The sequence below is a fragment of the Homalodisca vitripennis genome, chromosome 1 (assembly GCF_021130785.1).
Source record: "Homalodisca vitripennis isolate AUS2020 chromosome 1, UT_GWSS_2.1, whole genome shotgun sequence".
In the NCBI taxonomy this organism is placed as follows: domain Eukaryota; kingdom Metazoa; phylum Arthropoda; class Insecta; order Hemiptera; family Cicadellidae; genus Homalodisca; species Homalodisca vitripennis.
Genome location: NC_060207.1, coordinates 186,524,180 through 186,538,440, shown reverse-complemented (window position 1 = coordinate 186,538,440; position 14,261 = coordinate 186,524,180). Strand labels below are relative to the sequence as shown.

At 31.9% G+C, this 14,261-nt stretch overlaps 1 protein-coding gene across 3 annotated transcripts in view; it reads left to right on the top strand.

Annotated features, from left to right (window-relative positions):
* Positions 1-13,546, top strand: part of LOC124352903 (protein couch potato) — a 545,484-nt gene extending 531,938 nt beyond the window's left edge. For 2 of the 3 annotated variants that reach the window (XM_046802629.1, XM_046802628.1), the window contains exons 7-9: positions 1,653-1,858; positions 5,349-5,526; positions 7,152-13,546. In XM_046802629.1, coding sequence (XP_046658585.1) covers positions 1,653-1,858; positions 5,349-5,526; positions 7,152-7,187 — 420 coding nt within the window. In that variant the 3' untranslated portion in view covers positions 7,188-13,546. The remainder of the gene's footprint in view (positions 1-1,652; positions 1,859-5,348; positions 5,527-7,151) is intronic. The other variant, XM_046802630.1, reaches the window with a different exon arrangement.
* Positions 13,547-14,261: the final 715 nt, after the last annotated feature.

Below are 14,261 nucleotides of genomic sequence, written 5' to 3'. Positions count from 1 at the left end.
GTAATATCAATTATTGCATTTTCTTATAAACTTCAACCCCTAATCACTTACACATATGCACATAATACAAAGCAAAAATTCATTGTTCTGCCCAAGTTCAATTCAAGTTATACCCAAACTCTACCATTCACTGTAATATAAATACATGCTAGTAGTATATCACAATTAGAAATAGACTTCATCACATTATTCAACTGCATTCTCCACATAACTTTTCCTTTTCTTTCACTGCTATGTTGATATTCAATAACATTATTAATTTTTTCTTTTCCATATTTACACATTGATATATTTTTGTTTCATTCTTTCAAATATTTTGTATTGATTTAGTGTATTCATAAATATATTGTTTCAAATTATGTGCAGGAATTGAAGTTTTTAGTATTGTAATTGTGTAAATTGATTTAATTATTTTTATTTTAAACCGGTTATAAAATTTGACTTGCAAGAGTCGTCTACAACATAGGGAACATGTGTGCGCTAGTCCACCCAAAGACCTCAATAATCTACTGTTCTGGCCTAAGTCTGGTAAATTTTCATTCCTTTGAAGTCAAGTTTACTTTGTAGCCAAATTTCATCATGAGGACTCCTGGATACTATCATGATAGAAAATCAAAGTGTGATATTCATAATGAGATTCTACTTTTTCTTGGGGAAATGTTTGGCTTTGATAGATTTAAAGGTAGATTCATAAGACCCCTGATACAAGAGATAAATAATGTTCTCTTTTTAAAGATTTTAATAACAATCTGTTATGGCTCAACAGGAGTTTGTATATTTGAAATATGACAATTAATGTTTGCCATTCTGAAACAAAATTTTCCAAAGCCAAGAAGGGAACTCTAACTTGTTGGCTTCAGTGATTGGCATCTGATGAGTGTAACACTGATATTGAAAAACTTGGATTCCGATATTGTTAGTTAACTAACAATGGTAATCATTTAAAAAAGTAGGGTTAGGTTTGATGAAAATGACGAATGGAGAACAATAACTAGTTGTAAATAAAGGGAGGAATCTCAATTTTGAATCTACCAAACATAATTTAATTGTAATCAATTGATTAATTAAACTAAGCAACTAACAGAGGAAAATACTCTTGTATTTGACTTAAATACTCACTCACTCCTTGAATTTCGTAACATAAGTTCATTCCTTCATTATATGTGCTCATATGGTTATATGTTCGTATAACCAAAGGTACATTGCACATTTAATACACTGTTTTTATTATTTTTCACTTATAAATTTGACAAAACTCTACGAAGAAAATGAAATCTGGGGTGCACTTTTATTTCAAAATAAGTACATTAATCTTAATAAAGAAACAACAAAGTGATGTCATGATGTGTAAGACTCTTGTTATGAAATTTGTAAATAACATTTTGGTACATTAATGTATTCTTGATTCATCTAAATTTAAAAAAAATTTGTTCTAAACATTTTTTTATATATATATAAAGAGTATCATGTTTTTATATATTTCACTAAAGACTTTTTATATAATCAATTTTAATTATTACAAAAAGTAGATAGAGTATGTGGTTTAAAAGTTGAATAAGTAATTTTGTACCTCAATGATTCATGCAATTCTATTTATATAGTGTGATTCGTCATGTGATCTCTTGCTGTAGCTAAGTAATGTTATGTTGCAGCCTCCTCTATCTATCCCACACCCGACCGCTGCGTTGACCGCCATGCATGCGTCTCTGCCCCATTTCCTGCCGTCGCCTGCGCTAGCCTCACCAGTGGGCTCCTCGCCTTCCTCTCAGCCCTGCAGCACAGCTCCGTGCTCCACACTCTTCGTGGCCAACCTTGGCCAGTTCGTCTCGGAGCATGAGCTCAAGGAGATATTCGCAAGGTCAGTAGACCGTACTTTCTGCACACAGCATCCTTTCTCTCATTGAATATCTACAAACCGTTTTCATAGAGGGTAAGTATTTGTGAACTAGTTGTGGAGTGGCATTAACGATTCCCTTAGTTTATTCCTAAAATATTATAACTGTGCATTGAGGAGATTTGTACATAAAGTTACTTTGTAAACTAAGATTCTGTTGAGGTAAGATCCGTTGTTACTCTTGTTGGAAGTAAGGACAATAATTGACATTGATATATATATATATATATATATATATATATATATATATATATATATATATATTCATAAAAGTATAATAGTTTTTCAGAAACACTTTCTTAGACTGATGGAAGTCCTAAATTTAATGTGATAAATCTACAAATTTAATTTTGTTACAGGCTAGTTCAAAATGTATAATTGGATAGGTTAGCTCAGTTTACTATCACACTGAGCAGTAGTAAAAAACATGTTCTGTCTGCCTACTTAAATAAACATGGATTCAGATGTAGAATGTGGTCGCAAATTGCATGTAGCCAAACCAGTAAATTTTCCTAATATTATAAAATATGTTAACTTAAATGTATTTTTTGATTTAAAATAAAATGGTTTAATTTGGTCCTTTTTTCCTTAATTATGATTTTAGTTTATTATGATGGCAATCTATTCAGTATTGAAAATAAATCAAATTTATTAAAGATTTAAAACACAAAACAGCAAAACTGGCTATGGAAACTAATTTTGCTAGATGATGAAATGGTTCTCAACTCATAAAATTTATTGCATGAAATACAACCTCTTACTATTATCTAACAGCTTAATACAAAAATAAATGTTTATCGTAGACTACCATAATAACCATGTAATAAGCTCTGTAACAAATTTTCGTTATGATTTTCAGTAAATAAATATTGTTGTATATCAAAGTTTCCATGAGACAGCTTATTTTCTCTACTATCTTAGGGCAATGCACTAAATAAACTCAGCTGTCTGCACATTTCATCAACAAATAGTGACATAAAACAAGGCTGACAAACTGATATGAATTGGGTCACAGGGCCCATCCATCCATCCATCTTGTAATGGATGATAGAGTTAGTTCCTAATTATGACAGTTGTTGATGGATTACTCGCCTCATGTTATTGTCTCTTCGCTAATAAAGCATCCCAGATTTGTCTCTTTTTAATTAAAAAAATTACTTTGCCCTATTTTGGTTTATCTCTAAGTCGGTTCTTTCGCTCCTCAATGCAATAAATCTTCAAAAGCTACAGTGTCTTTGTAGTTTATGATTTCTCTTTATAGCAACTAACCGATTAATAGTTTCCACTTCTCTATATACGATTAACTAATCTTTCATTGAACGATACATTCGATAATGGTTAGTTCTGAGTAAGTTTATCTGACAATGAAGCAGGGATAAGTGACACGCAGCAGAAGTTTGTTGCGCATGGGATCAAGAAGTGATGAGGGGATCAAGAAGGGTCATTATAGATCCCAAGTTCTGTCACCCTGCAGTGTGTGTAGTGTTAGTGGAATGGTGTGCTAGAGGGTGGGGGAGTAGTCTAAGTGGTTGTTTTGCATGTCACCAGGCTTGTCATGTCACTATGTAGACTTACCCTTGCCTTCGCACCACACCGTTCACTAACCCTCACCACACCACTCACTTCTTTATTGTTGCTGACTGTGCACTCTGTCTCTACAATAACCTTTAAATCTACACCCTAATTGTCATTTAAGACGTAGCTCTCTGAAATATTTATCTATTTGTTTTCATTTTGTTTATGCCAGCTGAAATACATATAATTTTAGAATGTTGAAAAATTGCTTTAAATTTGATTATTAGGAGCAACAATTTCTTAAGACTACAGTTTTTATGTATTCTTTGAAAGAATTTAAGGATTTGCTTTTCTTTATTATTCTTAAAAAATTAGGAAAATAAGCATACAGAACTCTTTTGATTCAAATAATTTTAAAAGAAGAAATTCTGTCAGATAAGAAATATCATAATGAGAGTTGTTTATTATATGCTTTCTCTAATTGTTATACTGCTCAGAAACACTAACAAAAATTAAATAAGTTACATTTTATTTTCTAATATTACCATAAACATTCAATTTTACCAGTTCCTTAATAACAAGAATACATTTATATCGATCCCGAATAATACTGTTTTAATAGTATAAAATTACAATCCAAATTTTTAAAAACCAAAGACAAAACGCCAGCTATTTGAAACACAAATCCCTATAACTTTGAACTTTTATATTGGTAATAAATTCAAATTTGACAAATTTGAAAGCCAATAATTATTTCATTGTTTAACAGTTTATTGAATGAAACAATTACTCAAATATGAGTCTGGACAGTTAACTTCTGAAATATTGTGCATCGTCTGAATTTAATACTCTCTAAATCTCAGTATGAAATACAAAACAGTATGTTACATTTTTCTCAAAAAAATGTTATCAATTGCTACAGCATTGGTAAATTGCCATGATAAATCTTTGTGTTATCGAGTACCCACTGCATGTGTGGAGTAAAATAGTTTTGGTTTCATAATTAAATTAATTAAATAATTAAATGTTTTGGGAATTGATTTTATGCCCAGTGCGGATAGATCACAAACAAAATTTTGTGTACAGTACAGTAGACCCTTTGTTACCTAACCCTTACAGGTGGTGGTTTTTTTTTCAGCATGCCTGAACTACTGTAAATAAATAAAGCCCAAAGAAGATGTACAATTTTTCTAACAATGTCAACAATGGTTGGTATTTCGTTGTTTCCTGAAACAGAATGTAAAACCGGGTCTGAAGAAGATCATCAGAGAATTCTTCTTTGTTCTCTTTTGTTGCCCCATTAGTGAATTCACATCGTGATTATTCTGTAAATGCATATTTATGTATATTGTTTATACATTTTTATGTTGTTTGCATTGGTAAACTTTGACCAATTTGACTTTGCCATAACTTTTTAGCAACACACTGTTTTTTAAAGCTCTTACACATTTGCCATTTTGAGTTGTGTGTTCAAACATGTTCCAAAAATTATTTAATAATAAATGTAAGTCTACAGTGAAATTTAATGTGAACCTTCTTATACAGGATAAAAACACTATTTCACTTAAAAAAATTAAGTCCCTTTTTAATTCCAATCTGCCATTTTGGATTCCTTAACTGAGGGACTACTGTACATTATGACTGAGTTTAATATTTTAAACTAACAATTTTTACATGGTACTAACAACAATTTTTGAAAATTGAAAAACTTTTTTATTTATTAAGGAATTAAACAAATTTTTGAAAAGAAGAACGGTGTCATTATAAATTTATTTTGATAGATGTGCAAGAAAATGAATTTTAACAAAAAATTAGGTTGTATTTGGTTAACTATTGTTTTCATCTCGCGATATATTCTGCAGCCCCCTCCCCTCACCCTCCCCAGAGTGCACAGCCATCACTGACCTTGCACAGCCTACCATTGTTGTTATGTGCACAGCTTCCCTGGGTTCTCTCGTCTGCGAATGCACTCCAAAGGTGGGTCCCCAGTCGCCTTTGTAGAGTACCAGGACGTGCGCTGCGCTGCCCAAGCCATGTCTACACTCCAGGGCTCTTTCCTGCTCTCCTCCGACCGGGGCGCTATTCGAATTGAGTACGCCAAAAGCAAAATGTCCGAGGTTCGTTTCATCCTCTCATTACCAACATAGATCCCGATTAGTGTAGAAGAATCTTCCCTGAATTCCATAAAAGTTCTGAAACTATGTATGGATCGTGAAGCTAAAATGTAAAATTCATCGAAATAATCATATTTATTCACTTGATTCTTGAGGAATATTGAATAATAATGTTTCTTGTCAGACATTCTCATGGTTTTTCACCCTTTGTCACAACTTCTTACCTTATCCGCTTTTATTTTTGCAACTCATTAAAATTGCATGTAGCTTCTGAAAGTAGCATATGTTAATGAATAATTTAGCAGTTGAATATTATTGCCTGAAAGATACGCTATTTAGTAGAAATCTTAAATAAAATCTATGAGGGTCGTTTGGAAATTAAGTTGTTGTAATATATATAAAACAGGTAACTTTACAAGTTTTTATTATATACTACATTTTAAAGAACATTGTCACCTATGCATGTAACCGACCACGGTGGTTTACATGGTGATGAAATGTGACACCACTCCATTGATTGTCTTTTTTGTTTGAAACTTACATAAGAAACCCATATTCCATCTCCAATGACTATGTGATTAAAAAATGAGTTAACTTCTTCACTAGAAAAAAATTTTCAAGCTGGTCCCATTCTCTTAGTTTTGTTACTCATTTCAGAGTTTTCATACTCAACAGGCACAACATTTACAAAATCCACGTTTCTCAGCCACAATATCATACACTAGAGTTTTTGATATCTCTGGATAATGCTTTGACATATCTGTAATAATTGTGAACCTTTGATTTTCTGTAAACACATGTTTGATTTGTTCGGCAAAGTCTCCAGCGACCACTGACCATTTAACTTTTTATCGTGAACATTAGTTCTTCGTGAAACATTGGCACCACTTTTAAATTCAGTATAGCTCATAATGTCTTCTCCATACACAGAATACAATTCACGATAATTTGTTTGCATTTTCTTTACCAGAAGATCTCTAATGACTATGTACCTCACAGACAGCAGGAGAGGTTATTGCGATTGTCATTTTGAACACTATTTTAGATCATTAGGATGACACAGTGACCTTCCCTATGGCACTGCCAGTTGTGCACTGAACGAAAATGCCTCTGCAACTCATTTTCCAAACAATCCTCATAAATTATATACATAATAATAAATTGAAATGCATGCAAAATTCACCTAACACTTATAATTCCCCTAATACATGTATAATTTTTGGGTAGAGGATGTTTTTTTATTTAAACCTGGTCATTTGTTTTATAAACACTAAATTACTTCTAATATTATTAGTTCCTCATTCAAGGTATTAATTTTTAATAAGATCGTATCAAATATTATTTTTAACTTATAAATTAGCTTTATTAAGAGTGAGGAAAACTATACACCTCAAATAAAACTGGGAAAGGTTAGGTAAGATTAAGATGATATGCCTGTTGTGTTTAGTAACTAAGCTGGCTTCTTTTCTGTATTATTTTCAATCCATAGCACTCTTTTATTCTCAGTTTAACTTTCAATTCAATGCCATAAAACTGTGCATGTGAAGTGTTTATCTGTTTACTGCACAGATAGGATACTGGCTCTTTTCACTGCGATGTTTCACAAATCGCTTATACCGTTGTTGCAGGGATCCTACAGGAGCGAAGAGAATGGACAATCTTAATTACAACTACATACAGGCAGCGCAGGTAGGAAACGCCACCTGACAGTGCTGCCCTCTAGTGGAGATGGCCAAAGTGTAGAGCTCTCGGCTGGATACGGTTACGGACACTGACGACAAACTCAGTTTTTAGTAGAATCTCATTTTGTCTATGCAACAAGTTAACTCTTAACTAGTGGATATCATTGAGTAGCCAGTAGACTGACTGTTGCTATCGAATGAGAGGCATATTAAAAATTTAGTTTTTGTTAGTGCGCTTTGAAAAAAAGAAATGTTTAAAGAATTAAGTCCATGTTTAGTAGAGCTATCGCTAGATGGAGTTTTGAAAAACCAAAGGTGCCCTAAATGTTATGCTACATAGATTTATTAATGGAACCCGTATAAGGCTCTAGATGATATTGTTTGAAATTTATTTACGAGGAATACTAAGAGGCCTGTACTATTTATAACTATATTGCAATTTTGTTATGTACTATACACGAGTTATAACTGCTGTCTAATAAAAATCTTCTAGAATTTCTCTGAACTCTGCTTTAAGAGAAATGTAGTGAAATATTTTTTAATATGAAATCTTCATTTAGTTGAAATTTTTACTCGACGAAGGATGTCTGAAGGTAGGATAATTAGTTTTTGTGTTACTGTTGTTGTTAGTGGGTATTGGATGGTCTTAATACTGTACAACTATAACTCTGTGTTTAGATCGAATATTTCGTGTCCTAGTTTTATATTAGAAGGTTAAATGTCAGCTTGGACCTGGTGAAAGCTGCTTTATCAAGAAACTGTTCGACGATGTGAGTCCTCCCTTTGTATCGCTGGAACCAATAATTTATATGTTATTAATGTTATTTTGTTAATTGTTAAAGATCTTAGGAACACAAATCTAAATGTATGTGATAACTGACAAGACATATTTTTGTTACATCGCTATAGATTTTGATGTTTTAAACATAGTAATTATTTATAATTCTTTGATAAGTGTGAATTTTAAAATTAGTCATCATAGAAGTGTACATTTCCTGCTGAACGATTTATTTGGCTGATTTCAGAAAATTATCATTTTATCAAGACAATGCTGTTTATTTGCAGTATTAATTCCATCTGTTTTCGTGTACGATAAGCTAGGAATAAAATTTCTTGCATTGATACCAAAGTTTTGATTGTTGTGAGTACCAAAGACCGGTGTGTATCATATAAGACATGTTTTCATATAATGATTGTTTGACATTTTTAATGTTTGTATCCTTTAAAGGGCTTTTTGTGTTGGTTTAAATTTTCTTATATACATATAGCAATAATATTATATATGGATATTTGACGGTTACGGGGATCTGTGTCTATTGAACGCACATATCACATACGTCTGTAGGCAGTAGGATCCCTCGACCACCCTGTATATATTTGTATGTCAGTACTTAAGGTGATAATTTCTACTAATTCTATGCTAGGCTGTTTTCTTTGAGTGTTGAGCTTAGAACTTTTGTTGTGATAGGACAACTGTAAGTTGTCATCGTGATCAGGCTAAGTGTGTTTCAGAGCTTCTTTAATGGTTCTTTTCAACACTTCACCTCATCAATTTATAGCAGATTTACAAATAATTCCTTGTTAATGTAATAAGTTACTGTGTTGGCTTGTTATTCCGAGAGGGCTGGCTTGTTTAAGTTACCAACGTTTCCCTCCAAACCGGTTTTATGTAAATATATTTCTCAATAAAAGGAGAATTCAATACAAAATAAACACTGTTATGTGAAGTAATGAGGAGTCATGTAAGGAGCGAAACACTTGTATGTCATTGTGGAATTTGAAAATTCAACCAATCTCATGGGTTAATAACATGCCTGCAAGGATTTGCTTTGTTATGGAACTATTTACTAAATAGAATTGTAAAAGTAGTTGGTTTTGTGTACATGTATTAACAGACGTCTGATATTTTTGGAACGTAAAATAACATGATGTCTCAAAACTTTTATAACTTAAATTAAAAATAAGAAGATAATGTGTGATCATAAGTTGTCTTTAAAACTGTATCCATATTAACTTATTTAAAATACTTCATTTTAATTTTTTGTACTATGGAGTTATTTTATGATATTTTTAATTGACTACTTCCTTATTGTTAAATTTTGAAAATCACAAAAGAGAGTTTCTTCTACCTAAATTATTGTATTAATTTTTCAATAATTTTCTGTAGTTTGTTGTAATATTGCATATTGTAGTGTGTAGTAATACTCCAAAGAAATATTTTAAACCAATGAAAACTACTGTTTATAAAAATAATGGTAATTATTAAAAACAGTATAATCAGGCCTGTTGATAATGAGTAAAAAACAATGATGTTTTAATGTGGAAAACTTTTGAAAATACAATGTTAATAATTAAATGTATAATCCAATGTTATATAATTAACAAGTTGTACCATTTTTAAACAAATACAATGGATTTGCTATGTTACTGGGTCCTAGATATTTTCTAATACAAAAGCATAATAAATTCTAAATTAGGACTAATGCAGTCGTGGGGTTTTGAATTTGTTAAAATCATTTTGTCGTTTTAATATAAGAATTTGTAATTTCCCAAAATGTCCTTGCTTCTTGTAAATTTTCTACTAGCATATAATAAATGGAATATTTTTGTGATTAGGCCTACAGCTGTTGTGTCTCATATCTGATAGCTATGTGAAACAAATTATTAAATGTAATATACTGTGTTTGGAGGTAAACTGTACAATATAGTCAACATGGATAAGAGGGTTAGTATGATATATACATCTCTGTTTCTTCTATGTACCCCAGTCACCCCAACCTGTTACATAATAATAAAAGCCAGCCAAGGGCGGATCCAGTCGTAAATTTCAGAGGGGGCCACCTGAGTTCTAGTTTACACATTATTAAAAGCAGAAAATGTTGCATTTAAATACAAGAAAAATATAATTTTTAAAAAGAAAGGTACTCATACTCAAGTTAATTTTTTTGCCGTTACAATACGAGAATGAATGTTTTTTCCCTCAAAAACGTCTTTTCCAAAATCTCGGAGAGGGCCACGGCCCCCCATGTCCCCTCCTCTGGGTCCGCCTCTGAAGCCAGCTATATAAATTAAAACAACATGAAGGACCTGTGATATACGTAGTGACACTCAGTCCATTCTGTTCCTATTGTTCAAGTGGCAGCATAACATGTTCGTACAACTGTATTATCCTTCATCAAACAATTATGGAAAAAGAACATATTTAAAATTACTGTATAGTCAATAATAATACACGCTATTAACGAATCAATAAAAGCAAAAGCCCACATAATTCGAAGTACACTATTTAGTTTCAGGTCGAGTTTTTACATTGAATTATTAGCTTTAGTAAATCTCTTAGACTGTTTTACATGTCACTGATTAGTTAATTTGAATCTCAAGTTTTAATTTTTTACTTTATAACATTGATAAAACTTCAATAGTATTTCTCAGAATCTTTTACTAACAAACACCTAAAGTTTTATAAACGGATCTAAAATAATTCCATGTTTTTATAGAATATTTTTTAACCATGAGACATTTCCAAGACAACAAAATACTATCACCTTGAGACTTGCCAGACTAACATAAACAAAATAAGAAAATATTCCCTATCCTAGATGTACAGATGTACCCCAGACAGATGTACCCAAGTAATTTGACTAAATAAACTAGATTAGTAAATGATTTTTAACATAAATTAAATTACTTAAATCTTTACTTTTCTTATATGAACTATGTAAGTCCAATTGTTTTTGTTAATTATAGTGTTATATTGTAACATAAATATAATTTTCAACATAACAATTTTGAAATATGGAGCATTTTTATCAAGAATGTACCATAATTAATTTTATAAGTTTTTAATAATGAGCTATCCAATGTATTCTCGCTTAATATTAAAATGTTTTAATTATTTATTACTTTTACTGGTTTCACAAAGGGAGATTATTACCTATTTGTATTTGACTTAGCAAATGATTGTTGGACCAGGACAACCACTTTATTTGCAATATCGCAATAACTATTTTTATTAAACTTTTATTAATGTCAGTATAGAATTATTATGCTGCCACTGTCTGCAATTTCATTTAGTAATTCAGTGTTAAAATCAACCATTCCATTTCTGACATTTCTGTTGTTGTTATTTCCCTACCTTACATCAAAATATGTTATAAATTATTATATTTATGTTCTATTAAACCACTGTTGTTGCCGTATTTGTGTTAGATGGATTATACTTGTGACAAATGTAAAAGATAGTTTAAGGCATCTTATCTAAGAATAATTTATTTCAACAAATGACTGATTATTACTGTGTATCAAAGCATTCCATTTACAACCAAAATATTCAGTGGTTGAAAGTTCAAGACATGAATCTCAAAAGTGATACAAAAGTGTACCTAAGTAAGAGCTTTTATTATTTTTGCTTCTATTTATTTAACTTTTCCGAGCTTAACTTTTGCCTTAGAGTCCTTGCCAGTATAATTGAGACCAATGGAAAATTTGTTTAATCCATGTAAATATGTAATTTTAATATCGCTTTGTTGTTAATTTTATTTAATTAGTCCAATCAACAATTAGTTAGTATTTATGCATTTATAAAATGTTTTACCTCAAAGAAGCCTAAGCGATTAGCATATTAACGTAATGTTTTTAGATCCGCCAATAGTCAGGGTTAACTCATATCCTTCTCAGTCCGAAATATACCAAAGACCTGAAGCATGGAGCAACTTTCTCTTTCGAAGCCAGAGTTAAGTTATGAAACTTGTATTTAATGTTAACCAAATATATTATTATTGTAGTTTTAGGTATAGTTTATAATGCTTTGTGTGTGTAAGGTGTGATGTAAAATGTAGATTAGTAGTTATTAATGTTATTCGGGAGATTTGAGTCTACCCGGTAAGGCAGACACGATCGACAAATTGTCCGAGAAACTGTAGCTGAGGGCCTTACTGGAGTCAAACTCCCGACGTACACGGGGAGACATCCTCCGAGACTGTACCGTTTCCTCAAGTCCACTCACGTCTCACTCATCCCTCAGTGTCACACCAATTTGGTTAATTTTATTACTATTTTCAAATTTGCACGAACCTTCAGAGCACGTCGTATGTACAATACACCGTCGATGAATAAATTAAAAATAACGTAACACTATTGTGATATAAAATTAAATTGTTACTTTTTTAAATAAAGATTTATACATCTATGACAATCATTAAAAGTTAACGAGTGGCCAGTAGTAGCACAAGTGAATGTGTAAAATGCACAGCGAAACGGCACAGTCCGGTGGAGATTCCTGTGGAAATATCCGTCCATAACTGCATGTCTTTTCTGAGCCATGTGAATTATCATCATTGACACTCAGCTCAAACCAGGTACAGGGGCATTTACCCCCCCAGGGGTGTGTGAGAATCACCAAACATACATATCAGCTTAGGTTAGGAGAAATAAATGTTTCTACCCGTTTCAATGTCTATTTGTATCGTGTAAGAAGAGGGTCTTCTAAACGTGTCTTGTGATCGAAGATCTTCACATGAATGTAACAAATAGTTCACAGCGTATAACCTAGCAATATTCAGTGTCTTGTTAGGTAACATACTAATTTAATAATTATGTGAAGATCTTCATCCGGAAACAACTCAATTATTATTGTTCATGTGGAGTAATGTTGATGGCATAGACTGTATTGCGGTTTAGTTGAGGCTCACTCACAATTGTAACATTAAATGTGTAACCTGTCACCTAACCTCTAATCCAGTACATGATATGATCCTAGTCCTTTACTAAATGTTCGTCATTTAATTTTTTTCTGTTCACCTCTTCTGATACAACCGATACTACAGTCTATTTTTGTACAGAGACTACTATCGTACGAATGACTCCTACTTGACTTTTGTTTGACATTGTATGTTTTGGACCCTTACGAGTGCCTGCATGTTACAACTGGTGAGCCTCAATCCTTGTTTGGTGTCAAGGGTTGGTGCCCAGCCGTGTCACAGGAACCAATGTGATGACACATCAGCCTTCTTTCAAACTGTGTCAGGCCGGGCCCGACAAAAACACCACTATCAAAACATATCATGATTTGTGCCCCCAAGACAAGTGTAACATTCTTAAATCATTAGCGAGTTATGTAAGAAATATATTGATCGTAAGAAATAATACAAGTATAAGAAAGATTTGATAACAAAGTAGAGGTATTAATACTAGTTTCTGCTATCTTAGATTCTGTACTGTAACATCTTTGAACATGTCTGCTTTGTGGAGCCTGAGTCTCTTTTATGGAAACATCTTGCAATATTCGACTCAAATATTAAAAAAGAAGTGTACATGTGTTTCAAATAAACATCATAAAAATACTGTTGTGTATTTTATTATAAACCTCTGGCTTTGTTGTAAGATTGGATCCAAGTAATAATAATTTATACAGTGAATGCACTTAACAGCATTTCTTGCTTCATACTATTTAAAAGGAGACAGATGACACCATCTCAAGTAATAGAAAAAGTATGGAAAGACTGAGGGAATTTGTTAAAAACTAAATTCAACGTAATGCAGATCATCTTTAGTGATTATCAACAATTAAGTAATACAGCTTTACCTCAGTTTGCATGTTATGGATTGAACTCTGTTTTATAAATAATTTGAAGGCAAAAACAGTGTGTTAACACAAATTTTTGTCAGGTATCTGGAGTTTTGTTTCTGTAATCTTTAATTTGTTATAAATATGTTATATCTCCAAATAGTAAGCACACATGGGGGATATACAACAGTTTCTAGTGTAGGAAATGAGTCATTCATTACTTTGTGAGTTCAGTGCACTTTATGACATCATAGTAGGATGTTACGCTCAAGTACTGAAATCTTTTTGTGAGAGCAGTTTTGCTTGATCTTTTTTGTTATGGTAGATTTCTGAAGTTCTTTTTCTCTTATCTTTTCTCATTCCATTTCATTTTTGAAAACATTAAAGTGCAGGTTGAGGTTAAATATTCATATTATAATTCTCAATCAGGAAGCATGAGATAAGAGAGACATGAGATTTGACAAATACAAGAGAAATAAGATTGGGTTTGA